Genomic DNA, 27,673 nt, shown 5'->3' with positions numbered 1-27,673 from the left:
TATTTACTAATCTGAATTACTATCGTGTTCTAAAAAATACTATTAAATAACTATTTTAAAAACAATATGAACACATTGGAAACTAAAGTTTTATCCAATTCAATAGAACAGTTATTTGACACCAATTTTCCTTCGTTCGGTTCCGTCACTCAGCACGCAATGTCTTGAAAATTCGACTTTGCACTTGAAACAGAGACTCTCTGTTTCAAGTGCAAAGTCTAGTAGTTTATCACTACGTTCACTCTGCGTACCCTACTACTAAAATGTACGTAATTTACCTTTCAACTAAACTAAATCCATTCTTCCAGCATGGAAACGCGACAACATCGAGTGAGACCTCAGTCGGCACCAACACGGCGACCGTCACCGCCACCCCTGGAACCAGCAAGGCACCCCCTGCGGCCAAGTTCCGCCACGGTCTGCTGCAACTCATGATACACACCATCGATCCTATGCACGACGGTGAGTTAGGTACGCACAGCTGCTTCGCTTTTCACTTATTTACACTTTGGTTAAGGTTGCTGGTAGTGGAAGTTGGTTGACCCATGTTTTGTTTGTTTTTTTTTTAGTAATACTTGTATCGATGCTCTTAAACGCTGCCTAATTAGGAAATATCATTAATATTAAAAATTATCAAAATTGTTACTACAAATTTAATTAAATCTAATACTATATTTATTACTGGACTGTTGTACTTGGAATTTGAAGTAGATTACGGAGTGCTTAAGCAGTTGAGTTCTGCCACTAAAAAAATTAAAGAGGTTCTCTAGTTCCTTCTCCTTACGTCCTCGAGCATGTAAAAATATATAGAAAAATGAGAAATTAAAAAAAAATTGAAAAAGCTATTCAAAATTTTAGGTTTTTGGTTATGCGTGTCGATACATGTATATATTTTTATAAACATAATTTTATTCAAACAATAAAATATAAGTATATGACATTATGTATTGTGGGTCAATTGCCTTTCACTTTCAGTTAAATTAATAAATTTAAAATATCTACCATGTAATCTTATTTATTTAAATTAAAAACTAGTAGTTATTATAAAATAAATATTTTGGAATATTCCTTTAATTTTTTTACTAAGAGTACATGGATAGACACTAGATAAGAATAATATAATAAGTATTTACTGGTAAGTATATGAAATTAACAAAATTAACGAATTTATTTTAAACTCAGTATTTATTATTGCTAATATTATTACTTTTTAGTATGAATATATTTAAATTTCGTAGCATTCTTTTATTTCCTGAAATTTAATTTCTAAAATTTATAATTAAACTTTACTAAAAAAATATATATTATCTATATCTTGTCTTAAAGCTAACAAATCGACTTCAAAATGCCACTTTTCTTTCATTAAACTAATGATTATATAACTACTTATACAACTCCAAACAATACTCATTATTAAACTCTTTGAAGTCGGTTAAAAAGCTTTTTTTTTAATTGAAGCTTTTAATCCAAAGCTTGATAAGGCAATTTATCGCGGCTTTCTGCATACTTTATGCTCTGACGCCTCCTCACTCGGTGCCGGGCGGGCTCATACAAAATGCATCATAATTTTTGACAGCTTATACCACTCTAACACGCAGTAACACGCAAAATTAAATTCTACTTTTGTATTTACTTATTCGCTTCTTTTTGTGTTTGTTTGTACTTGTGAAAGCTTATTTCTTATAAAACGGTTGGTTGAAAAGAATTGCAATTTTGATTATCTTTAATTTTTACAGTAAAATTATTAAGTTTTACGGTGAAAATAAAATAGATATCCAGGGTTTGCGATTTTTCTTATTTGGTTTGAATTTGCAATATTTTAAAATGTTCTAAAGATTATTTTCATATTTTTACGGTAAAAATGTAAAGAATATAGTCATCATATAAATAAACTACGCCAATACTATTAGGTTTTACGGTTTTTATGTGAATCTTCTAAAACCGATAACAGTTAACAGGACCACGCTTGTGTTGAATATTAATTTTAGTGTATTCCGATGGCAACGTTTTCAATTTTTTTTTTGTTTTTTGAAAAACCGAGAATTCAATCTGCATAGTAAATATTATGGTGATAGACGTGAGATTTTTTTTCTGATAATATTTTTCACTTTTTATTATAATTGTGAATTGAAAAGAATATTTCTGGTAGCATTTTCTCTTACTTTACCAAATAATGGTAAAATTTTTGAGCTGAGGTGCAGTTAGTATGTCTATCTACTATAATAGATTATTTAAAATTTTAAAGTTTTTTGAATGATTACTGTGCAAACTTATTCCACTACACACAATATCACCAGAATTGGGCGTGGGCCTTAATGGGAACCGAGTCTCAACACTAGGTTCCCAGGATGCCTCTGCCAGGAAACCTTGCTATATCCAGGATACAGTGAGAATTTAAAAAAAAATCAACTAGCCACATCAAAATAATCCCAAACCACCCCACATATCCAAAATTGTCTTCACTATCTTAAAATTCATACACTAAGGGATGAAATTTACAAAGAAAACTGTGAATTATACAAACTACCGACATAACCGTGAGATCACCCTTAGCCGTGACAAGGCGTGACCCACATACACTGCCGAGCTCCAACTTACAAGTTACATAAGAAAAACGCGAGGAAAATCCGGTCAAGTTTGTGGGCTTTTCTTGTTCAAAAAATGTCATATTTTGTCATATATTTAGTAAGTTTAGTAAGTAAGTAAGAACTTTATTTTAAATAGGGGCTAGTACTACTACTTCCCACTCGAAGAAATAAAATATTTATTTATTTATAACTATAGTCCCATATATAATTTTGTTAAGTACAGATATTTAGGTTCGAGAGTTTGGGTTCGATTATCACTCGAAACAATGAATGTAGGACCTATTGCATATTTCTATTTCCTCCAATGAGAATAATAAATATCTTCATCACCTCGCTGTGCTAACGAAATAAAACGCGTCGTTGAGTTCCGCCATTCTCACTGCCTCCAGAATTCGGTGTGCCTTAACACTACCTATCTCTCCCTCTGCTTACCCCGCTACACGCCGGATACAGCGTGAAGCTGATAAAAAGAAAAGATTTTAAAATCTTTTAAGAACCTTAATTATTCAGAAGATTTTAAAGCGTTTTTAAAGCTCTTCATAAATAAATAAGCTTTCGCCGGCTTCAACGCCAGCTAATTTTATTTTGATTCGCAATTTACAAATACTTTTAAAATAAATGAACAACGAAAAAGAAGGAGATTTGCAAAATGTTTCTTTAAGAAATATGTATGTAATTGTAATATAATGTATATTTTCATAGTTTTAATGTTATTAATACTTTTAAATTTTAGGCAATTAGTAAAGTAAGTAAGTAAGTTCAATTTCCACTCGTTTCTCCCATATATAGCAGAGTAGGTAAAAGAAACCTCAGAGACCTGGGACGACTATTAGTACTATTACTAGACATTTTCAATCGAATTCGGGAGGTTTCCTGAATTTAGTGAGGAAACTCAACGCCACGTTTTGCCTCGTTAACCTCGTTACATTTCTTTGACTGGAAATCGAATCCACAACCCGTTACAACTGGCCCTGAGCCACAACTGGCCTGTATTTATAATAAGCTTGTCATATTATAAAAAAAATGACTAAGCAAATACATTATATCGAAAATAGTCGGAAGAAGGTGGAAATTAACATTGTGTATTTGGGTCACGCCCCAGCGTTGAGGGCTATCGCGATTTCGCTTGTGTCCGTATAAATCCAAGTTTTCTTTTGTAATTTTCTTCCTCTTGTGAACTTCAAATGAAAGTCTTTTGTATAAAAAAAATGTAATTAACACGTAATGGCGTGAAAATCTTATAGGATTGTTGGTTTATAATTAGTGCTAGATATAATTAGTAGTGGTTCGGCACTTTTCGTCTCAATTTTTGAGACATTGCATTTCTTATGGGGGAACTTTTTCTTGATACCAGAGTGACGAAAGGAAAATAATTCATTCCCTGATATCGAAACCACAACCGTCGCGTGTACAGTCACACCACTGCGCCACTACGATCTTCTGTTATATTAATTTTTGTATTCATAATGTCATCAAAAAAATACATTTTTAAAAATGCAACTGCTGTATTTTTAACAGAACTATAAAACCTTTAAAAATATTGTTATATAATAGTAACAATTTCATATTAATTAATTCAAAGAAGCTTTGCAAAAACTACATAAATAAGAACATTCTGGTTTTCAATTCTATTTAGAAACCGAAATTCATCACTAAAATGCACCTAAACTCCTAAACTCCGGTCTAACCACAAGATTACGGGTAGTCCCACTAGATGGATCTCGAAGGTTAAACGGCAATAAATCTTACAAATACCTGTAACGACCAGTCTCCAGGTAGATTGCAAGCCGTCAGTGTTAGAAAAATTACAAAGAAAGGGGAAACTCTCTTTTCTTATTTTTTGTGAAATAAACTGATTTGTATGCATAATAAATAATTTAAGAATGTTTTACTGGAAATATGTATATCTAGGTGTGTCTACGCACTTTTTAGCATTATATTTAAATGTACGAAAATCCTAACATTTACTTAAGTATTTCATATTTTTCGAGCTAGGGTTAAAAAATAACTATAAAATAAGGATGTGCAATTTGGTATGAAAGAAGAAGGCACCAGGCTATTCCAAATATACTACAGACTAATGATATATATATTTACTTCCCTATAACGAGACGAATAGATTCCCTTCCCTATAAAGAGACGAAGAAGAATTTATATTCCAGAAATATCGACTAAGACCATTCTAGTTTACATTTTCGGCTAACGTTCCAAACTCCAAGTGAAGCCAAGTTTACGAGTGCATGGTTGAGGATTAGACACAAGCTGGTGCCAAGTTAAGTCGCGGTAACCTGGTGTTTTGCATTTCAAATGCACACAGATTTGCATAAAGTAAAAAGTTACACCGAAGTTAATGTATAATGCAGTTATTTATTTGGTACTTTTATGCATATATCTACATATATGTACTCGTATATATAGATATATGTTCTGCAAAATGTTTAACTTTCTCTCATTACCTTAAATATAAACTTCTTGGCTTCAAGCTGTATTTCATATATAGTAGGGTAGCCTGAGAGAACTCTGTTTAGACTCTCGGTTATAGTCAATATTCAGACAATGAAAAGTTTAATTTATAAGAGTTGAAAACATGTGTTAGGTTATGAAGTAAACTACAAATATAAGTTTGTATTTTTTTTTCATAATATACCTGTAAATTACATCACTTTCGATATTTTTTTCCTATATTTGTATTGTAATTTCACGCTTCGTGCCAAATTAATAAGTAAGTCAGATGTTTTCTACAAAATATACTAATTTACAATTTTAAGAGCAAAAATAAGAAGAAGAACACTAAGGAAGAACAAACAGAAAAGAACAAAGAAGAATCATAGTGTATTCGGACATTAGTAATTGAAAGTACTAAATTTTCATTTTGTTTTGTGTACTATCTTTTACTAAAGTCCGCGTTCACTACAATCATCTATCTGTACAGCATTAAAAAAGAGAAACACGAGAAAAATTATTTTATCTTAGTTTAAATATATATGAACAATAAGATAAATTTATGGTGTCTACTATGCTTCGAAGGTAATGGTTGTGGGTTCAATTCCCACATAAAAGATGAGAAGAAGAGAGAAGAAGAATGTTCGAATGGAATCGAAAAAGATAGTGTTTTATCACTAGGTTCTCTCCATATACCTTTCTACGCTAAATAAAGCACGAAAATTAACAATTATAACATAAAAAGTTCCATTTATATATAAATAGTGAAATATTTTAATATATTTAAAACTATCTCACGTTTAAGCCACGTTAGCTGAAATAATGTAGGTCAAATTCATGGCCTTCTTGATCTGGCGAGTGATCCTCTCCACGACAAAGCCTTTACCAATTTTTTTTTTATATTTTCATACATATTTTTATTCAAATGTAAAGTTTATAAAGAGAAATGTGTCTTTGTGAATAGAGAGTTCACTAAAATATATTTTTAGCTCGAATTACTTTTTGTTTAGAGTTGAATAAAGCTTTAATTATAATTGTTTATTTTATATTGTTATAAATTCATACGGAAAATCATTTAAAATTAGTTTAATATTTTATGTGTATTTTTAATATTAATTATTTGAGGCCTTCGTGGCGCAAGGGTGCAAGCGTGTGCTTTTAAAAGCGACGGTTGTAGATACAGTCCTAAAATAGGTACGGAAGCATCGCCGGGCAATTCCGACTCACACTTACCGGGATTTTTTAATTATTAAACGCGGCGTTATGTTCCGCCACTCATTCCACCGGATACGGGCGGCATGTGGAGAACAAATGATAATTGAAAAAACACTTTGAAAGTAAAGCAGTACAATGTAACGTAATTTACACCAAAATTTATCTTAAAGTAATAAATTGGGGTAATGTTCTAGAACAAAGATATATGTAGCAATATATTTCGAGTAATAGCCATTGAAGAAACACCGAAGGCTACAACTAGTGTTGTGCCAAGAAAGGATGCACCTTGACCTCGATTCCATTCGACTTCTGATTTTAATTGGACTATTTTAAAAAAATGCAACTTCACGCTTTTCCCGCATTACACAGAAGAGAAAGGGAACCTAGTGTTAGAGGCCTAGGGCGGAACTCAACACCGCACCTTATCTTCCTAAACTGGAAAATGGAAGTAATTTAACTATAATTGAGTCCATAAACATTATGTTTACAGTCAAACGTTGTTCCTGTGCGCTACAACGGCTTCAAAATCAAAAAGTTTTTTTTGCCTCGTTAGCAGAGCGAGGATGCTATATGAAAATGTAAAATATTTAATTTAATTCTGAAAACTGTTTAGCGGACTTAAACAGTATCCTACCTCGACTACCTTACGCTTGAGTGATTGTAAGTTCTAATTCAACTTAGCAGTAATAACTACGTAAATCTCCTTGAAGCCATTCGTCTTAACAGGTCCCCAAATTCTCTCCGCCTACCTTGCGATATTGTGCTATGCCACAACTTACAAGAGATATACATACATGCATATCCACACATATATACATACATATGTTCAAAGAAGCCTATTTTATTCTCGAACAGTTTCAAGAGAGTCAGTTTCCAAAGCATTCTCTCTCAGTCGGCCCTCAATCCGTTATCACACTCGATTCTTTCAATGGACCAGTCACTTGACACACAAAAAGATGAAAGCTAAGACTTCATGTATAAATGCGAATATTAATTCAGCAAAAATATATTAATTCGTATTAATGAAGTGTCGCTGTGGAACAATGCCTGATACGATGGTTGTAGATTCGATTCTCAATTGAGATGTCTATTTTTATTTCGCAAATAAAATAGATTAAACCACGGCGTTGAGTTACGCCCCTCTACACGTAATATCATCAAAATACGTCTGCGTTTGGGCAATGGCGGCAATTTAACAGCAGGTTCCAGGTCCGAAATTGAAAAAAAAGAAAAACTGAGTATTTTAGCACTATAAACTAGTGCTTCGATTACCCTAGAAAATGTAAATAGCACAAAATATAAAATATAGGTAATTAGTAAATATACAAATGCATTCCATTTCCATTAAGAAACATTCTTCCCCCCACTTTCCGCCAAATCAGAGTGCCATAACACTAGGTTCCCAGGTTCCCTACCCAGCTAAGTACGGGTTACAGCGTGACCTAAAAAATATATACTATCTATATTATACAGTATTTATTGCACTCACATATCTCCATTAGCCTCAATGGACGCTACTCTTTCACAAGATTAAACTGTCTATATGTAATGATATGACGTGAATCTCTCTCTGAATTTATTTCACGTTTCAAAGCTGACAGCGCGGAAAAATTAATTAAAAAGACACCGGCCAACCGACCGTTGGCTAAATGCGTAATATTTTTGGTAATAATTCAATTTTAAAATATATATGTGAGCCCGTCGTGGACCAACGATTGTAAACGGCAGTTGTGATTTCGATTCCCGCTCGAAAAAATGATTTTTTTTTATTTCTTCGCTCTGGTAGTATGATACGAGTGAATCGTGGCGTTAAATTACCTCATTCTCGAAATTGAGCGGATAATGGAAACGGTCTTAACTCTAGGTTCCCTGCTAAGAGAAATATTTCGAAATTATCTTAGGATAACTTAGAAGAATTTGGCAATTGTCTATCTATATATATAAAATCGAAAGGTCACTCACTCACTCATCATGAAATCTCAGAATCTACCAGATCTAGGAATTTCAAATTTTGTACGGAGGTTATTTATAGGACATAGGTGCTCGCTAAGATGGGAATTTGCAATATTCGACTCCTAAGGGGTTGTTTTCGGGGTTAATAGTTTGTATGAAACTTCGTGATTACAAGTGCTAGGAGTCTCAAATTTTGCACAGAGGTATTTTTCACGCAGGCGAAGCTGCGGGCAGGCCGCTAGTTAAATATATATAGCTAACAATATGTTAATCTATTTCTGTTAAAGGGTTAAAATTATAACCCACAAACTTTGGTCTTATCTTACAACTTTGTAAGTGATAACCGCGACCTCGCATTCTATACGGCTATCTAACTTAGATACGTTTAAAACTTGCTAACTATTAGTTAATCTTATTTTATAATCTGCTTTTGGAATGTACGCTTAAAGCTATCTTTTAAGGGGTCCGTGTGTCATATTTTATCTTTTTCGTAAGCGTTTGATATTAATTTCACCTTGATACTTTTATACAATCTCGAGGGTTAAGGGTTCCGTTTATTTTTCTTTTTAGGCACGGATCCCCAAAATTATCTAGAAACAAATAACCAAGACTAGGAAAGAAAAAATATTATAATAATTTTGCTTATTTATTTACTATTTTATGTCTGAAGTATCTATACGGATATAAAAACCATTTTTGGAACCTACTAGTGTGGACCATAAATTAAAAATTCTGTTTTTACCCTTTCCCATAGGAATTTTAAGGAAATTTCTCATAGTGTTCACCTAAATAGCCCAAGAGACCTGAATGCTAAATTTCAGAGATCTTCTCTGTGTAGTCGGCTGTGCGTTTCGCGATAGTCTGTCAGTTACGTTAAAGTTTTAAAAATATATCTTTTAACGTATAATACTCATGCAAATTACGGCGTTAAGTTCCGCCACTCAACACACAACATCTTCAGAATTCAGCGGGACATAATATATCTCTTCTTCTATCTCTTACATAATATAAATCTTCTTACATAATATAAAAACTGTGATAATATAAGAACTTATTATTTTATAAAATAATAAGTTCTTATATTATTTTAATAATGCGCAAAACTTGTCTACAACGGTATACGATTGCTAAGCTTGGCCATAAAGCTGCTCTTACCACAGCATTGTGCAAATAGCAGCTTACTTCATCACATACACGAAAGCGATGAGCGCAGTTTAACCCTCGAAAACTACTTTTGGTTGAAGGAAATGTATAAGCATAAATCTCTTTTGTTATAAAATGAATGACAGACATATTATATGTGATGCTAAAAGACTTTGAAAGTTGAAATTTAGTATGGAAGGATTTGTCAAAATTCCAATGGGGGGGGGGGGGTGATCAGGATTTCACATTTTACCTCTTAAGGTCCTCGCTAATTATATTCTGCTCTAAAACAGTATATATTTTTTGTAATACGCATTTTTTTGCATTATCATTCTTGCTTGAAAGTTGGCACACTTGTCCGAATTCGATAACAACACAATATTTTAGCAGCACCAGTCTAAAGTCCTTGGACTTGGCAGACCAGGTCAAAGAGAAAATAAAGCAATCGCATCTATTTAATTATATTATGACTATTATTGAACGACTTGTTTCCAAATCAAGATGAGAATAGACTCTTTTTTGTTTAGAAACACATACAGAAAATAACTCGTGTAAAATCACAATTATTCCACGCTTCATAACCATAAAGGAATTAATACAAGTAAAATATCTGCTATCTCTTCGGCGGTGCGAATAATGGAGTGATTTAACACTAGGTCCTCCCATATGCGGAATATAGCTTAAAGCCAAACACCAAAAATACTATTAATTATTAATACTTAAAACGTTTCACCAGGTAAAGTAGACGAGAAGGCCACGCAGCTGCACGCGATAGCATCCCTCAAAGTCCTGCTGGAGGCGACGAGGCCGACAGCGGGAGGCACGGGCGCGGCGGCCGCGAGGCATTCTGCAGCAGCTGCTAAGGAAACACCATTGGATCTCCCTAATGGAGGTCTGGCTGATGTACAGTTAGATGCTATAGAAGAGGTGAGGAAGTTAGGAAAAGGGAAGCTAGTGTTCCTTAATTTCTGTGTAATTTTTGCTTATTGAGTGGCGGAGCTCAATGCCGACTCTTGTTTACTACTGTGTGGGATAGTACATATGTACATAATATTTTTGTTATAATAATTTTGCTATTACCAAGCCCCTGTTTCATTAACTTTAAGCATTACAACGAAAACATTTATTGTTATCAAATTGTATTTATAAGCAATATTACATTCATAAAATGTTTTTTTACAAAAAAAATATTTTACAATTTTTTAACAATATCTATTTTAAAAACATATCCACTATAACACCAAAAGTGCGAAATTCTCATGTAGTTAGCATCTGAATTCACACTCAATACTATTAAAATACATGGACCATTAGCGAACTGGGATTCTAGTTTCAAAGCGTTCGATACTTTAAATAGTATGATTCGATTTCTATTACGGAAGTTTCCTTAAGGCCTGTAACGATAAGTTGGCGACTTCCCTGAAGTCGCCAACTTAATCCTATAATAGAGGAAAAAGAAAAACTTCTTTCTGGTAACGAACACGAAGTTGTAAAAGTAGAAAATCGAGGTCATCGCAAGGCAACTCTATCAACTGTGACCTCGACTGAAATGTCATACCATTTAAGCTCTTTTTTGTACGCTATAAGCATTCCACTAGTCAATTACTACATTTGTATGATGCTAGTGTAAGAGGAGAAGCTTTTTTTGTGATGTTTTGAATAATTATCCAACGTAGAATAAGTAGACTTTAAAGTTGTTGGATTTGGTTCGTTATAATATTTATTTTGGAAACATTTTCCTTTTAGTCAGTCAGGTCAAAAATAAATAGAAATAGTTGAAATTAGTATTTATATATAGATATTATGTTTCAACAAAGAATATAAAAAATACATAACTTTCGTTATTAACGAAAGTAGTATAAATTTTACTTTTACAGATAGTGGATAAAAATAATGAAATATTTACTTGAATAATCAAATTGACTAAACGTAAAAGAATCATTACAAATAGTCCTCCTTGTAAGAATCGAAATCAGAGATATACCTATAAATTTGTATAATGTTACAAAATATACATAAATCTGACAAACTGTGTAATTTAGTCACTGCTGGGGCTAAATCTTAGACTTTATATACAAAATGCCAACACAGCATCGTAGTTCAACTCCCATTAAAAAACCATTATTTAGGTCGGAGACTAAAAACAAACGTATGCAAAGACCTTATCCTAACGCCTCTACCAAAAAGACCCTTTCTTCTAAGTATATCTGGAACGCATCTCCATAAATCTTGCTTATTTTCTTTGTTCATAGCGCCCGCCTATTTTTCTACATCGTTAAATTTATCACGATATCTAAGTCGAACAGTTTTTAGAATATAATCCTATAAAGATATAAAGAGAGTTTACTCTCTTTTTTACAGGTAATTTGCAACATTTCTACATAATATTGTAACTGTGCTTTTAATAATATTTTTTATAATACTCTTTTTTATAAGACTCTTATTTACGGAAAAGCAAATTTAGTTAATTTATTCGAATTACCCATCCCTGATATAAATCACATTATACACATATATGTACTAACTGAAGATGTTGATTAGACAATTGGACTAATAATTATATTTTTTTTTCATGTCTAATAAAATTCATAGTTTTCTCTCCGTTCTTTTACAATAGTTTAATGACCTAATTTACTTATTTTTACTATATGATGGTCCTTGACGATAGCTGGTGAAGAAAGTGCTGTCTGTCTCTATTCTCTTAAATATTTTAACACTACGAATTTTACTAAGCGAGATACAGTAATAAAAACCACTTTTAGATATATAAATATGTGAAGTATATATAGAACCATTTAAGTTCAACACATATATTTTTTATCTTTTCCACAACGCTGAATAAAGTGACAACTACTTTCATCCAAATTGATCAAGACTGAACTAATGGCCTCCATTTTTTCTATACTTCAGCACATCATAAGTTACTAAAACTGACTAACTAATTTAAACTTTATTTACTTGCTTTTACTTCTTTGCGATAATATTAGTTGAAAATCAAACTGCTATTTGGAGACGATTTATTCTAGTACTACTCTTGGCCTTTTGATTTTAACAGAAAATAGAAAATTCTCCATATTTCCCGTTCCCGTAAAACTAAAATATAAGTAAATTGTTTCTTAGTACTTTGGTATGTGCAGAGGAAGGTAATTTTAAACTTGCTGAGTAAGCTCAATACAATAAATTTTTTTCTGCCTTTCAATAATATATAATTGAAAAGTGCAAAGGTTGTTTCATCATTCCCCAAGTACTAAAGTATCACTAAACTGAATATATGTACCTATAATTTCCTTTTCCAAATATATCCAGATAAATCAAACCACATTGCATTCAAAGGGCTGATATCAAATTACTTCCGGCATACATCATGATGAAGAGAGGCTGTTTGGACGTTATATTTATGTTCAACCCTTATATTTTAAATATTATAGAAGGTCCACCGTAGACAGCCTAAGGAAAATATTGGAATTTATAGAAATGCCATTATATAAAGTATGGCGATTCTATGGGAGTGTGAAGCAAATATAAACTTATTCTTTATCTTTTCCTCTTTTTCAGATTGGAGACTTGGAAGATGACACGACGCCGTTGGACATGTCGTGGCCTTCAGGTTTCCGCAAGCGGCTGACTTACTTGTTGGTTGCACCAATTGTCTTCCCATTATGGATGACCCTCCCGGATACGCGGACTCCGAGAGGTAATAACCCTCCCTTAGTGGGGAAAAATTTGTGAAAGTTATTTTACATGTTTTTTTTTGGTTTACTTGTGATAATGAGTTATCTTCTTTTAATAAAGGAAAAGTAAAGATTTGAAAATTTCAACCGAAAAAAATATTTTTTTCTGTTACTCCTCGTTCTGATAATAAAAAACACAGCATTGAGGTCCACTACTTAACACAGAATTTCCCACAATATTCTTAACACTAGATTTTCCTACTTACCCTAAGCGTAATGCTAAAAATCCGTTTTCCTTTTATTTTCAGGGAAGAAGTTTTTCCCTGTAACATTTATAGGGTCTATAGTTTGGATAGCGTTTTTTTCCTACCTCATGGTGTGGTGGGCGAACCTGGTGGGGGCGACGGCGTACGTGCCCCCAGAGGTGATGGGGTTGACGCTGCTGGCCGCTGGCACTTCTGTCCCGGACCTCATCACGTCAGTCATAGTCGCTAGAAAGGGCTTCGGTGACATGGCCGTGTCGAGCTCAGTCGGTAGCAATATTTTTGATGTTACTGTTGGGTAAGTGCTATAACTTTGATATTTTATTATTATTTATTTATAGGTTCTAGATGGTTATTAAATTAAATTAATATTAAATTAAAACCGGACAAGCGGGAGTCGGGGTCGTCCACCAAAGATTCTGTATAAAAATTGTAGTTCTCCAGCTTTTTCTGAAATTCAAGCCTAGCTTAGCCAGAGCCCTTTTATCTGATACCTCACTTGAACTAGCGGCTTTAATATCAAATTTTGCCCCCTTTTTTATTGCCTTAACAAAGGATAATTAAGTTTTTTTTTATTTAAATAAATTACCATAATTTAAAAAAGTTTTAGTAAACAAAAGAAATTTCCATACATATATATATTACAATATTATATGTTATAAGCTAAATTAAAACGACATTATAGTAATAAATGGAGCATCTCCGTAACCTTGACGTGACATTGATGAAGATTGCCTCATAAATTTGAATCATATGTCTTCTTAATCGTCGCTATCAAGGACGCTCGTGAAAAATACAATATACTTTTTATATACTTTGTAAAGAAATAGTACCAGTTTACAGATTCTTGACTAACAATTATTTGAATGTTTCTTGTTTATTTAATTGTGCTTACAGCATTAACAAAGTGGATGTAGTGTTAAAACACTCCGTTCTCCGTGCCTTAGATTGTTCATTTTATGTTAAATTTATCCATATTCTAATAAGGCAGCCGTTGACGCTGTCGCGGTGCAGAGGCACAAGCGTGCATCGGTTGTGGGTTCGATTTCCATTGGAGAGAATGAAATAATTTATATTTGGCAAAGCAGCGTTGATTTCCTCCATTTTCAAAGTGAAAATTCGGAAGAAAGTAAACTACGAAAGTATCTTAATAGTGAGGGTATCTCTTAACGCTAGGTTCACAGGTTCCCTCTGCCTACCCTGCTATGTGCGCGATACAACACTTCTGTCAGTCAAAAAATCAAAAAAATCTAACAGTAAATAACAAATAGAAATCGAACCGACACCCTCAATCATAATAACCAGCTCTGCAAAACTCTACATCATAATCCTCATCCACATAATCTATCTACATCTATAATACCTACAGTGTGCATTTTCTTTATAATTTTTCTGAAGCCCACCCCCGTTACATCACTGTTCCACTTTGGACGCGAGCCAACCCCAAGACAAAATATAATTTTATTTCACCCTCTGCTTGCGAGCTTGCTCTCGTGACTTTTAAACGTAATTGGTGAAAAATTATTTACTGTTTACCAAAGCTTAACTCGTAAATCTTTCTATTCATACTAAAAATTTATATCTTTTGTACTAAATGCCTATGGTTTTTTATGGCTCTTTTCGGCTTTTATATTCCACTTAGCTTCTCGCTGTATCCCGCACACAACTGGGTAGACAAAGGGAACCTAATGTTAAGTCACCCACTTTCTGCCGCATTTTTCTAGGCATTTGCCTTGATGCCAGAGTGAAATGAAAATATTAATGAATAATAGTTCGTTCCCTCGAGTGAAGATCGAACCTTCGAGTTACAGTCACGCCCTTGTGCTCCTGCACCACTACGACCTCTTTGGTTTTTATGTGTTAGTTTATTTAATTGTAAAGTTCTCCTATTTTGTAATATGGTGACTTTACGTTTTAGTTCATAGTCCAAGTTCTTATTTTTGTCTTTCTACTGTCGTTCGAGTGCGACTTGAAACGTCTTTCATAACAAACTGTAGACTCAACGCTGTCGTCATTATAATGTTAAATATATGTATATTAGATGCATATATTTGCATTGAAATTTGTAGTGCAGAAGGATATTGGATATATCATGAGTTTTACATTTATATAACGAAACATATAATATCAAAACGTTATTTCTGAGTAAAAGTTACTTCTTAGTGCGGCGCTAAGTTCCGCCATTTAACACGCTATGCCTCGAAAATTTGAAATTGGGTAACGGAGTGTCTTAACACTAGGTACCCTCTGCCTAACCTGTTATATGAGGGATAAAGAGTGAAGGAGAAAATTAGTTACTTTTACAGACTCATTATCACATGAAACTGGTGTTTATGCTCCACACACTTGAATGAAAATTAGTAAACGTACGGCAAACATCTGCTATGAACGAATGAAGTATTATTAGAAAAATTCAAAACTCCGTTGGAAATGAAAAAAGTTCTTCTAGTTTCTCTTTTATATCACTGTAACAGAGGTACATAGTCCGCCATACGTGTATAAACCCATATATGTCTTTATATGAACTAGTGCCATAGCTATGCCATTTTTGAGAACTAAATATCATCTTTTATGGTTATATTTTTTAGTGTGCAACGTTGAGTTGCGCTACTCAACGTGGAAGTATCTTAAGACCAGGTCCCCAGGTTCCCCCTGCCTATCCAGCCATGTGCGGGGCTAAAAAATACAATTTTGTGCTAAATCTTTACATAATTTGGATAAATTTACCACGAAACCTTTTAAAACTTGTGAATAACATAGTAGACTTACTATATCTACACATATATTTTGAATTCCAAAATATACTCTCAAAGAACACAACTTAAGGCAGTCATGTATATAATTATCCTAACTTAGCTCCACGCTGTCTCTGCATACCTCTTTCGTCTCGTCCACTATCATCAACAAAATCGAGACAAATCGCGGCGTTAAGTTCCGCCAATCAACACTCAAAGCCTCCAGAATTCGGCTCCCTGCGCGGATACAGCGTCACAGAAAAGTACTAAGCTAAATCACCATATATCTCAATATAAGCGGTGGAGCCCTTTGACAACGATAGTTCAGCCAGCTCGGAATGCTTCCACGTAATTAAACGCTGTCTGTGGGTGGCGTATGAAACTAGCTTTTCAAGTTCATTAGTAAAGCTATATGGGTTACTCTTTTAATCTACTAATTACTAGATTTTTGAGACATTATGTCTTTGTGGATTACTTTAGCTGCAATGATGATAGGTTTTCGAGGCCAGTTATGGCGTAGGGGCATAATCGGGACAGGTTATGGGTGCGATTCTGAATAAATTATTTAATATTTTTGTTGCAAACAAAATATTTAATATTTATTAAATATTTCGTGAAAATTAATTTCTCGCTCTAGTGAGTTGAATGCCGTTACTCAACACGCAATGCCTCCAGAACTCGACGGAAAATGGGTAACAGAAGTGTGTTAATAGAAACGGAATGTATTAACTTCAGAGTTTCTCTCTGTCTGCCCTGCTATATGTGCGAGATAGAGCTTAAAGCTGAAAATAAATGATTCTCGCGAGTGGGAATCAAAGCCACAACTATCAAATGTTTACGATCAAACACTGTGATACTGTGCCACGAGGGCCTCACTCTTGAAACATAAAATTATAAAATAGCTTAAAAGCTTCTTATTTTTAAGATTTTATTAAACTTTAGCCAAAATATAAGCAATTTACCACTGTAACTGATACCATAAATTAGTGCACCATATGCACAAAATATGCAATTTTCCCTCGTTGTAAGTTTTTGCTAAAGAATCATTTTTCCTTGTAAATGCATTTGGCAATACATACTTTACATTTTATATGAAAGTCTTGTATAATTTACAGCATCTTTCATAGATAGAGAAATTTATATTTTTGCCAAGTTTTGCCAAGTTTGTTTTATGTTTATATTGAAATTGGAAATATCTGTAATAATTCATGTAATTTAAGCTTTTAACCTTCAAGATGTACTTGCCAAAACTCGAAAATAGTTTATACTGAATTATAATTACAGTTACTTGTCCTATAGACCAAGTCGGCAACCAGTTGTATATAAAAATATTTTAGAATAACGAAATTTTCTTTTAGCTTCACATTGTATCGCGTATATAGCATGGTAAACAGAGGAAACTTAGGAGCCTAGTGTTATGACACTCCGTCCCTATTTTGACGATCCCTTACCCACTTTCCGCCAAATTCTCGAGGCATTATGATCTTGATACCAAAGGAAATAAAAATATTAAATGATAACTTAAAAACTAAACTTAATAACCAGAAAATATATGTATAATTTTATAAATAAGTATTTATTTTCATTTTGAATGTTTATTTTAAGAATAGAGTAACTTTCATATAAAAGTTAAATATAGGTCATTGCATTTATATTTATTTAGAACTATTAACATTTAGAAGAAAATAGATGCCTACTGATGTTAACAATGCTATTTAAAAAACAAACAACTAAGCTAACAATAGGGTAGAGGGAATCTAGCATTAAGACATTTGGTTCCCCATTTTCCGCCGATATCTAGAGGTATAGCGTGTTGAGTGGCGGAACTAAACGCTGCACTACGCCCCTACGCCACAAATAATATTTCTGTTAAAGAAATTAACCCAAATCATAAAAAATCTATAACAAAATTAAAATATTTCATTTACAAGATACCCCAAATATTTAAACATACCAACCAAAAGAAAACTTTCCGTAATTTCCACCAAATAGAAGAGTCTCGGAAACCAAAAGATCGACCGAGGAAGTTTCGCCCAAGAATTTCTCAATTCCTACAGATCACCACAAACAATGCCTATACAAATCCTGAAAACATTTAGTTACGGCATTTTAAACTTAATTTTTAAGGAAATAAAATTTAAAATCTCTTGCTATTAAAAGCAACGATGTTCCAGACAGAGTGTGATCGATAAATGAAATATGCAGTGCAGAAATACACGGAAACGAGAGTCCTCTTTCCTTTATTCTCCTTATTTTCAGCAATTTTTCAAAAGTTCCTCTCTTCAGCTCCGCTGTCTGGTTTTTCGCTCGTTTAATTAAATATTTGTCAGTTTAAAATTGTTACATTGAAATGCAATTTGCATTTGTACTTTAGTAAATTGAAGAAAAAACAGCTTAATGCACCGCACATAATAAAGTGAACAGAGGGGTTAAGTGTTAAGACACTACGTTCTCATTGTGACCTAGCATTTCTTATTAAGGTTTCCGCTTAAACTTATAATTGTAGTTAAATTTATACAAAACTAGTGGACCCGGACGCGGCTACGCCTGCTTCAATTATAAGAATATTTATTAAATATATTCATGAAATTATTTTCAATTCTCAATAGAATTAGTAAGAAAATATAAGCTCAAATAATCAAAAAGAATAATAAGTAGATACACATTATTAGAAAAAAATATCTGAGTTATTGAAATGAACCAACAAAAGGATTAAAAGTAACTAAAGGATAGGTATTCTTAATATTAGAAAAAGTACCTAAAGTTTTCCGTACGTGCGTGCATAGATATCGACTCTACGAAATAATTAAACATTTCTCTCTATTAAGTAGGATAATTTTAGCGGGCAATATCAAATAAAATAAGAAGAGAATCAAAGTGTATTTTAAATTAATTATAAGCAACAAATAAAGTTCGAAAATGTATGAAAATTTATAAAACCGTCAACGTCATCTGCCCGTTCGCGTCGGTCATACTGTGCCGCCCTCTAGGTGGCTAGGTCATTTGGAATCAGTGACATCTCCTTAATTATTTATTAGTATGTTATACAGTAAACTATAATTTCAATCTAGATAAAATGCTAAAAGTGACTATTATATTTATTTTCATAAGGATGAATATCAAAACGTCGCGGTAGCGGTCGCGTAGCAACGACGGTTGTTATTAACATGGCAGAATAAACTGCATGTCAAATTAAAATGTACTTTAAAATATATTAGTATATATGTGTAATGTAATGTTATATAGCCTATAGCACTTCTGAAGAATGCAGCTTTCATATAAAACAAAAACAATGAAAATCGGACCAGTAGATCCAGAGATCTTAGCGTTCAAACAAACAAACAAACAAACAAACTCTTCCGCTTTATTATATTAGTATAGATTAATGCATATGATAGTTAAGTTTGACCACTATTATCAGTTTACTTCCCGATATTGCTACGGAACCCGCGATGGGCGTTTCCGACTCGCACTTGACTGGTTATTTTACAATAAATTCTTTGTCTAGTTTTTTTGTGTGCTTTCTCTCTTCTTAATGATCTTAATAAAAGACAAAGTTCTCATTAAAAACGGGGCAAATATAATTAAGATCTGCCTACTCTAAATAATGCAGAAAATAATAGAATAAACATTTAATGATAAAATTCATTTAGTTTTTATTCAGTCTAGACTCCCACTAAGCACTACTGCATTGGCTTACAATGCACTCGATCGATAGCACCAAGTTAACTGACAAGCGAGTCCTTATTATCTAAGCAATAATGTTCAAAATATTATGAATAAAAATTTATCTTTCAACTATTTTTATTGAAAAGAGAACCACTTTTAACCCTAAACGTATAAAAAATTGTTTTGTCGCTCATAATCAGCTCCCGCACACATTGGTAGGCAGAGGGAACCTGGTGTTAGAACACTGCGTTCCTCATTTTCCTCTAAATTCTGGAAGTATGATACCAGAGCGAGGAAATGAAAATATAAATTTAAATAATTATTATATGTCCTCCAGTGGGAATCGAACGTACAACCAGTCGCGTTTATAGTCACACTTGTGCCCCTGTGCCATGACTGGCCTCTAACTCTTCCAAGTCTGAGTTATTCATTTTTAAATACAATACAAATATTGTTATATTTTAAAAGAAATTGTACTTGGATTTATTCTCAAATATATTTTTCCTGCTCCGTTTCTTAACTTTTGGTCGCATCAAAGTTTTCCCATTAGAGACTACTGTCGTGTTAACTTTAAAATATTTATGATTTATTAAAGTTAACAAAACTTGTTGGCTTTTTAGAGTTGTAGTTGAAACTTATTGTAGCGTTACGTTTCTTTTAATTTATTATGTTTTAAATAGAAAAAATCTGTGTAAATATTTTGAAAAAGGTTTGTTTTAAAAATTTCCTTATGTTCGGGAATTATATGATTTTTGACTATTACTTTATCTGTAGTATAGATGTTAGTCGAACCGGCTATAGTACTTCAATTTATCAAATTATGAAAGACGATTTACTGCGCTTTTTCATCTGGAACCAAAACTCCAATGAAGATCCTTCGCTACGCTTGTCTTGAATGCTGGATACAAATTAAAACCCTTTTAAATTCCAAGCTTCCAGTTATTTCTTTCCTTGGTTTTCGTCCTTCTTCATATATTTCATTCACCAGGACGTTATTTATCGTATTTTTCATTCTTCAATACATTAACGTAAACATTACAGCAGCGGAAATTTACTTCATGAATATCACGCACAGACCAAAAAGCGCCATAATTTTTAAAGTTGCTGACTTTTCAATTTTCACAAATATCCACATACATTACATATTTTTTGATAGATTTATTATATTATGCTTTATAATGTTCATTTTCATAAAGAGTTAATATTTGGAATATTTTACGTTGTTCTTGGTTAGTGGAACGCCGCGCTTTGCTTGAACACCAGAGCGAAGTAATAAAAATATCAATTATTTCATTTCCTCGAGTGAGTATTGAATTCACAACCTGTTGCTTTTACACAGTTACTGTTGCACCAGGACTGGCCTCAACGTTGTTCTTTATTACGTAAAGTCTGTTATTTATAAGACACTTTTGTATTCGAAATTGTAGTGTCAATATATTTTATGACTAGCAATATACAGATATTGTATGAAAAATGTCACAAAGGTAAATCCCATATCGGGCGTATAAAGTACACGCACAGAATATACTTATAAGGGCGAATAGATCACGGAAATAGCATCGAAATAAAATACGCACTTATATATAAGTTACATATCTCTAACTTCATGGGGTGCCTAAGTAATTTATTTTAATGTATAAAGAAAAACAAAATTTATTAGATCATAAGATGCCATTCCTATACATGTGATTTCTAATCTTATCAATTTCTCTAGCGAAGTAGGAGGTTGTCAAACACTTTGGTCGTGATATAGATTTTACGTTTGAAAATAATACGTGGTGTTCCTCCAGGTCTTTTCTGCCCTCTCTTTTCGTTTACGTTTGTATTATATTTATTTTTACCATCTTATGAATGCTCATCTTCTTTTAACCAATTTTTAAAATCTCATATATCTTTTCAACTATTACTGACCCTAAAACTATCAGCAGTTTACAATGATATCCAAGAAATCCTTAAATCTAACAGTAAATTTAATTCGCAAACATGCCTTCTAGAGCTGACCCTATTTCGAACTTCACACCAATGCCCTATAACAAAGTCACTCGTAAATGATCCGTAACTGGCGTGAAAATTAGCATTATGATATTATCTTGAACCTTGGCCCGAATGTTGGGTCAAACAAAATGCCAGCACCAGGATACCTCGCGTGATTTCCCTCCTTACAAAAAGAAAACGATATAATCTTTATTTGAACACGTTTCTTATCAGCTATAGGGGGGGAAACCCTGTGTTTATTCGACTGTACCTTTTAGTCCTTAGCAATTGTGTGTAATTTAATTGTGATTTAAGTAGGTCGTATTGACCGACTTATTAAAATGTTCTGTTATTTGACTTTTGTCAATTCCATCCATTTTAGAATATTTATGGCTGATGAAACTCTGAAAATCGAATTCTCTAACTTAACTCTTTAATCTGTCTAAGGAGACTTCAGTAAAAATATTTAAATAATAAATATATTCTTTGGTTTACAAGAGAGATTTAATTAATAGTTATTTCACATTGTGTAAGTTTAATAAACTGAAGTGAGGTAAAACCAGGTCGATATTTTATATTCAACAAGAATAATGAATCAAAGTAATAAATAAAACGTCAAAGTTCAAAGGTAAAATGCTGATTGTTATTAAAATAAAGGTTATTTTAAAGTTATTTTCGACCAGCAGATAACTTTGCTACAATTGCAGCTTACTATTGTTACAGTTTCCTTTATTTCATCAACAAAAGCGTCAAATCGAGTTATGTTAATCATAAATATGGTGGAAATATAAAGTATTCCGCACATGGCAGGGTACACATTCATTCCCCACTTTCGGAAAGCCGGAAGTTAACCCCGCGCTTTGCCCCGTCACCAAAGGATATGAAGTGGGAAAAAGCGAACACACAGCTACGTTTAGAGTCGTACTGGGCAGGTATATCATTAAAATATATTCCGTGTTGGAGAACCTACAATACATGTAAAAACAATAAAGCGTAAACTATTTATCATATCTTTGTCTTGACCTTGCTGATCAGACTTATCTTCCTTAATTCCATATATTCATAGAGCAATATATTTTAAAATACCGTATTTCAATTTTCAGGTTACCTCTTCCATGGCTTCTCTATGGTTTAATCAATGGGGAACCAGTTCAAGTCAACTCCAAGGGCATGGTGTGCAGCATCGTGCTACTGTTCGCGATGCTCGTGTTCGTCATCATCAGTATTGCCTGCTTCAGGTGGAAGATGAACAGAGGGTTAGGCTTCACCATGTTTTTGTTATACTTCGTCTTCGTCGCCGTCAGCCTTGGACTCGAATATGGCTATCTACATTGTCCTAGCGAGTAATATGTTTAGAGTTCAAAGTGTATTCATAAACAATCAGGTTTCAACTTAAATTGTTAAATTTGCACATTTCATACGTAATATAATGTACGTCTTGGGAGCATTTTCGTTTTCTACTAAACAACTGATATAGAAATATGATATAATTTTTGTTTTGTATAATATAATAAAAATTTTAAAATTGTAAATTTTAAGGAGCGGGAAAATACATATATAATTTACAACACCAATGTACGTAATACTGGAGATGAATCAATTAAAGCGACTCACAGACTCACAGAGTACCGAGTTAAGTTTAACTCAAATTAAAACAAGGTAGAACAGTTAAATATATTTAAAATGTTTATTAAAGCTCAAACAAAAACAGTTCAAGCACAAAAAATAATTCTATAAACAATAAATGCAAAACAATAATTATTTGTACACAGACCTGTCGATATTAAAGGCGTTTTATAGAAAAAAATAAGTAGTCATATAGAATGTAGATATTTATATATAAATGTTAGTTGTTTATTAAGCTTTTACGGTAACATTTAGACTTAGCTAAATGGATATTTTGATAATAGTGCCGATTCAATTGATTTCTCATTGTTTTGTAAATATTTTGACTGTAATAACTTTGTAGGTGTTAATTTCGTTGTGTGTTAGGTCGAATAGCAATTCGTCCATATCCGCGAGGACGTAGAGTATGTGTAATGTTTTATACGATTTTTTACACAAATTGGATAAACACAATGAACAATTTACTAAAACTTACTCCGATGAAGTTGGATAAAATGGAAATTAAGTTATTTAAACGGTATTAGACTTAAAAGACAGTTGAGCGATTGTTATATAAAAAATTAAGTCTCAACATATTGTTTGAGTCTTAGTTTTTGGACTAAAACCGAATCCAATACTAGCGCTGATAGTAGTGTTAGTGAAGATAAAAGATATTAAACGAGAAATAATAAAGAAACTTAAATCATAAAGTCCCATTATTGAAATTAAATTAAGCAAAAGCGAGTGATTATCATAATTTGCCTTCCAGAACTCTTGTAACGTGCATTGAATCCTCGCAACAGTGTTCTGTACGTATCGTCTATATTATATTTTGTCATAATATCGATGTTAAAGTAAATTATACGAAATGATGGCCGATGTTGTCTCTGCACAAAAGTTAGACCTGTATATACACTTAGAGGAGCGGGGCAAATGTGACCACGTGTTTCAAGGAACACATGTACGCCATAAAATGTGCCTAAGAGTTGTGAAACTCAGACATTTTTAGCTAGCTTCTCGACATACTGTTACTATTATAACGGGTTCATTAAATATTTTCATCTAATACCTATCTATATATGTAGTGCTATAGTTGACGAGACGCATGTGTCCCGCTCAAGTATACCTATATAGAGAATTTTTTACACTTCCTCTATTATCTCTTATAACTCAAATAGGTGTTACTTAAATTTCTCAACTCAGATAATTGAGAAGTATTTCTATTTTAAATTTAGCTAATTTTCTCAGCTGCTTTTATTCTACACGGTTTAATATTCGAGAACGGTCTTCTCTGGCTGCGCACAATGCTTGAACATCTTTTAAGAACCGTCCGTAGTTTCCTTTCGCTGTTATTTAATTAGATTTGTTTTGATTAAACGAATGATAACGTTGAATTTTATTATTGATAATTTTGTAAAAAACATTTGTTAAGATCCCACGAAGTATATTAATAACCCGCCTATTTGACATAGCAATAAATAGACTAGAATAGATAGATAATATTATTATTAAGCTTTAACAGTTCTGACCATTGTATATCGCTCAATTGGCGTATTTATCAGAATGCTAGAAAACCATTTTACACGCACAAATATTCTTCATGTTAAGACATTTGCTTGCTTTGAAGAAGTCAATATCAACAAAGCGCAAAAGAGAATATTTGAGGCAAATAACAAGAAATGAATATCAATAATTACAATGTTAGCTTTGGACGAATTACATATCGATAGGTATCAAACAATCGAATGTGTCATATTCTGTGATAAGGGTATGCTTATGAAGTATCTATATGAAGATTGGCAGATGATTTCTCTTCTATTCCACGCATTTTGTATATATTAAGATTGGATTTGAATTTCTGTAGTTCGCTTAGTAGTGCCAATGTTGATTGGACAGTTTCATATGCTGCCAATTGTCTAACTGTTTCAATTTCTTCTTCTCTTCTCTGCTCTACTCTCAATTAATCTCCACTTAATGTGTAAATATATGAAACTGTACAACCACGTGGCCATTCTATACAATTAATGTAAGTTACAAACGAATTTTGCTCTCAAATTAAAATTTCTTAAAGGTCGGTGATATTTAACATCAATTTAGAAGTAGAAAGCAGTAATATACTTATATTCTAATTATATTATACTGGAAAGCACCAAAAACCATGCGGGTACCTTAGATATCGAATATTTGTATCGAGAGTGTCTCAAAAGAATCAGTTGTTATAGCTGACAAAATTTAATAATAATGTCCTTGATTCTGTAGATATGAAATTAGATTTTAATTATATTTTTAGCATAGAAATTTGTAATTACTTTTTATATTTTATGTTATTTTTTATGCAATGCATGTGAGACTCTCGTTGCAGATGTACGAGCAGTATCTTGTTTAAACGCCACTTCTATTCTAACGCTATGTTACTCATAATTATACACTAGCGTCTTCTATCTATATCTCTTATAACTATATTATTATTATTATTATTAAGTAGAAATTGTAAATTAATCATCCTTCCATTGTTTCTAGACCTTGCGATTAGGTTTAAATAATTTAACTAATCTATACATATATACAAACATACATACATACAAACCGTACCGCGTTGTTCATATTTACTGGTAGTCGCATCAATTGCATTTGTTCAGTACCAAAGAAGCACATCGAGCTAGATTTCAGACATTCTATTTCAAGTTTATTATAACTAGCCTTCGATTTCGACAGATAATCTTCTATTGATACATTTTATGAAATGAAATACTTTATTACTTCTCTGTAGATTAAGATTAGGCTTAAAGCTACATTAAATATTTAAAAACGTTAATTAACTTGAGTATGATATCCAGGTAGAATTGTTACTAGAATGGTTTTTTATATAAAAAATAAATAAATTTAAATTGATAAATCCAAAAATATTCCATTATGCCTTCTCGGGTGAATGCGTCTGATGAACACCATATTCCTAGTTCCAGTGTTAAGGTTTCAATGTAATTCTTGTATGCTATAGATAGTCAGCTTTAAGTGGTGTTTGCACGAGAAGGTGTGATGAATTTAGGTCAACGACGTTTTTTTCGTAGCTGGGACATCTCGATTTCGTAAATATGGACGGGAGGTTCCCCAAGACATTGATGGAGAATCTATTTAGATTGATAAAGACATAGTAATATAAAAAATACGTAGACAAATGTTCAATTCAGTTAAACTATTTCAGATATTTAAAAAAAAAGATTTTTTTTTAAAAAAAGGCTAATTTTAATGGTTACATAAAAAATATTAAGCAATTTGTTTTAATTATTATTTGAAATACAAAAAAACGATGTTATCAGTTTAAAATAAATTAAAAATATCGATGTCTAATAAAATAGCGGTTGGGCTTAAAAGGAAGAAGTTGATCTTTTATCAGCTGAAATTATTACAAATGAGAATGAAGTTTCCGAAATCGAGACGACAGCGTAGAATGTTAATAGTGATATTATTAATTAAGGAAAAGTAAAAAAAAATGTTATTAATTTTAACAATGTAGCTAAGTTTTAGAGATTTTCAACATGTAACGATGCAATGGGGGCGGCTCTTGATGGTCTTACTTATGTATGTTGTATTTCGGTCTTGTCTAACAGTATTATAATATTAGTCTTTGAATCGTTTCACTGTGATTACAGAAATAACTAATTTTAATATCTTGCACAATTTGTGGTCCACTCAAATTAATTTAATAGCTTTTACTGAATTTTAAGTTTAATATAATATGTCTATAACTCCTGACTTTCCTTAGAAAGAAGAATTTAACGATACAAGAAGAATTTACGATCACAAGCAATATGCATAATTTGTATGTAGATACTAGTGAAAACGAAAACGAAGTACAACAGTAGAGTTCTTTTGCATTTCGTTATGTTTAAAGAGTTTTTGTAATTTTAACACCGTTGTTCTTATCAAAGATTATTGATTGTTAAATATTGATAATAGTTTTTAGTGTATCGCATTTGAATATTTACAGACATTTGTTTTGTATATTAGTGTTCAAATATATGACGTATGTAAAGAGCATCGGCGTGTCGACCGTATTATGAAAAATTACAATAAAAATATTAAAATAGTGAGTTATTATGTGTATTTATTTATGTCAGGTGATTCTAAAGTATGTACTTTTATTGAATTACCTAAGAAGCCTTCAAAATAGTATGTGTCATAGTTGTAGGTTTAAATTCTGCTTAAAATTAATATCAAAATAAATTGTGGGTTGGGCCTACTGGATAGTGAAGGGAACTGGTCTCTAGGAGTCTCCTCTGTTATCGCACTGAAGAAGGCCGTGGGAGTGGTGTGCGAGTCCAGTGTTAATGCAGACCGCTCCGTCGCCATAAGTCAAAGAATAAGAGAATATTGTACGCACATCTCCAACACCTCGTACCTTAGAGTAATTATCT

The 27,673-nt window shown here is 32.5% G+C and overlaps 1 protein-coding gene across 4 annotated transcripts in view; it reads left to right on the top strand.

Annotated features, from left to right (window-relative positions):
* Nckx30C (solute carrier family 24 member Nckx30C) overlaps positions 1-27,353 on the top strand; it is a 67,761-nt gene extending 40,408 nt beyond the window's left edge. For 3 of the 4 annotated variants that reach the window (XM_085197094.1, XM_085197093.1, XM_085197091.1), the window contains 5 exons: positions 309-471; positions 10,078-10,268; positions 12,897-13,035; positions 13,321-13,573; positions 22,757-27,353. In XM_085197094.1, coding sequence (XP_085053220.1) covers positions 309-471; positions 10,078-10,268; positions 12,897-13,035; positions 13,321-13,573; positions 22,757-23,000 — 990 coding nt within the window. In that variant the 3' untranslated portion in view covers positions 23,001-27,353. The remainder of the gene's footprint in view (positions 1-308; positions 472-10,077; positions 10,269-12,896; positions 13,036-13,320; positions 13,574-22,756) is intronic. The other variant, XM_085197092.1, reaches the window with a different exon arrangement.
* Positions 27,354-27,673: the final 320 nt, after the last annotated feature.

Source organism: Heliconius melpomene, chromosome 14 (assembly GCF_056956725.1).
Source record: "Heliconius melpomene rosina isolate 202511_hmr_F chromosome 14, ASM5695672v1, whole genome shotgun sequence".
Classification (NCBI taxonomy): Eukaryota; Metazoa; Arthropoda; class Insecta; order Lepidoptera; family Nymphalidae; genus Heliconius; species Heliconius melpomene.
Note: the sequence above shows the minus strand (reverse complement) of the source record. Positions and strands in the feature narration are given on the sequence as shown.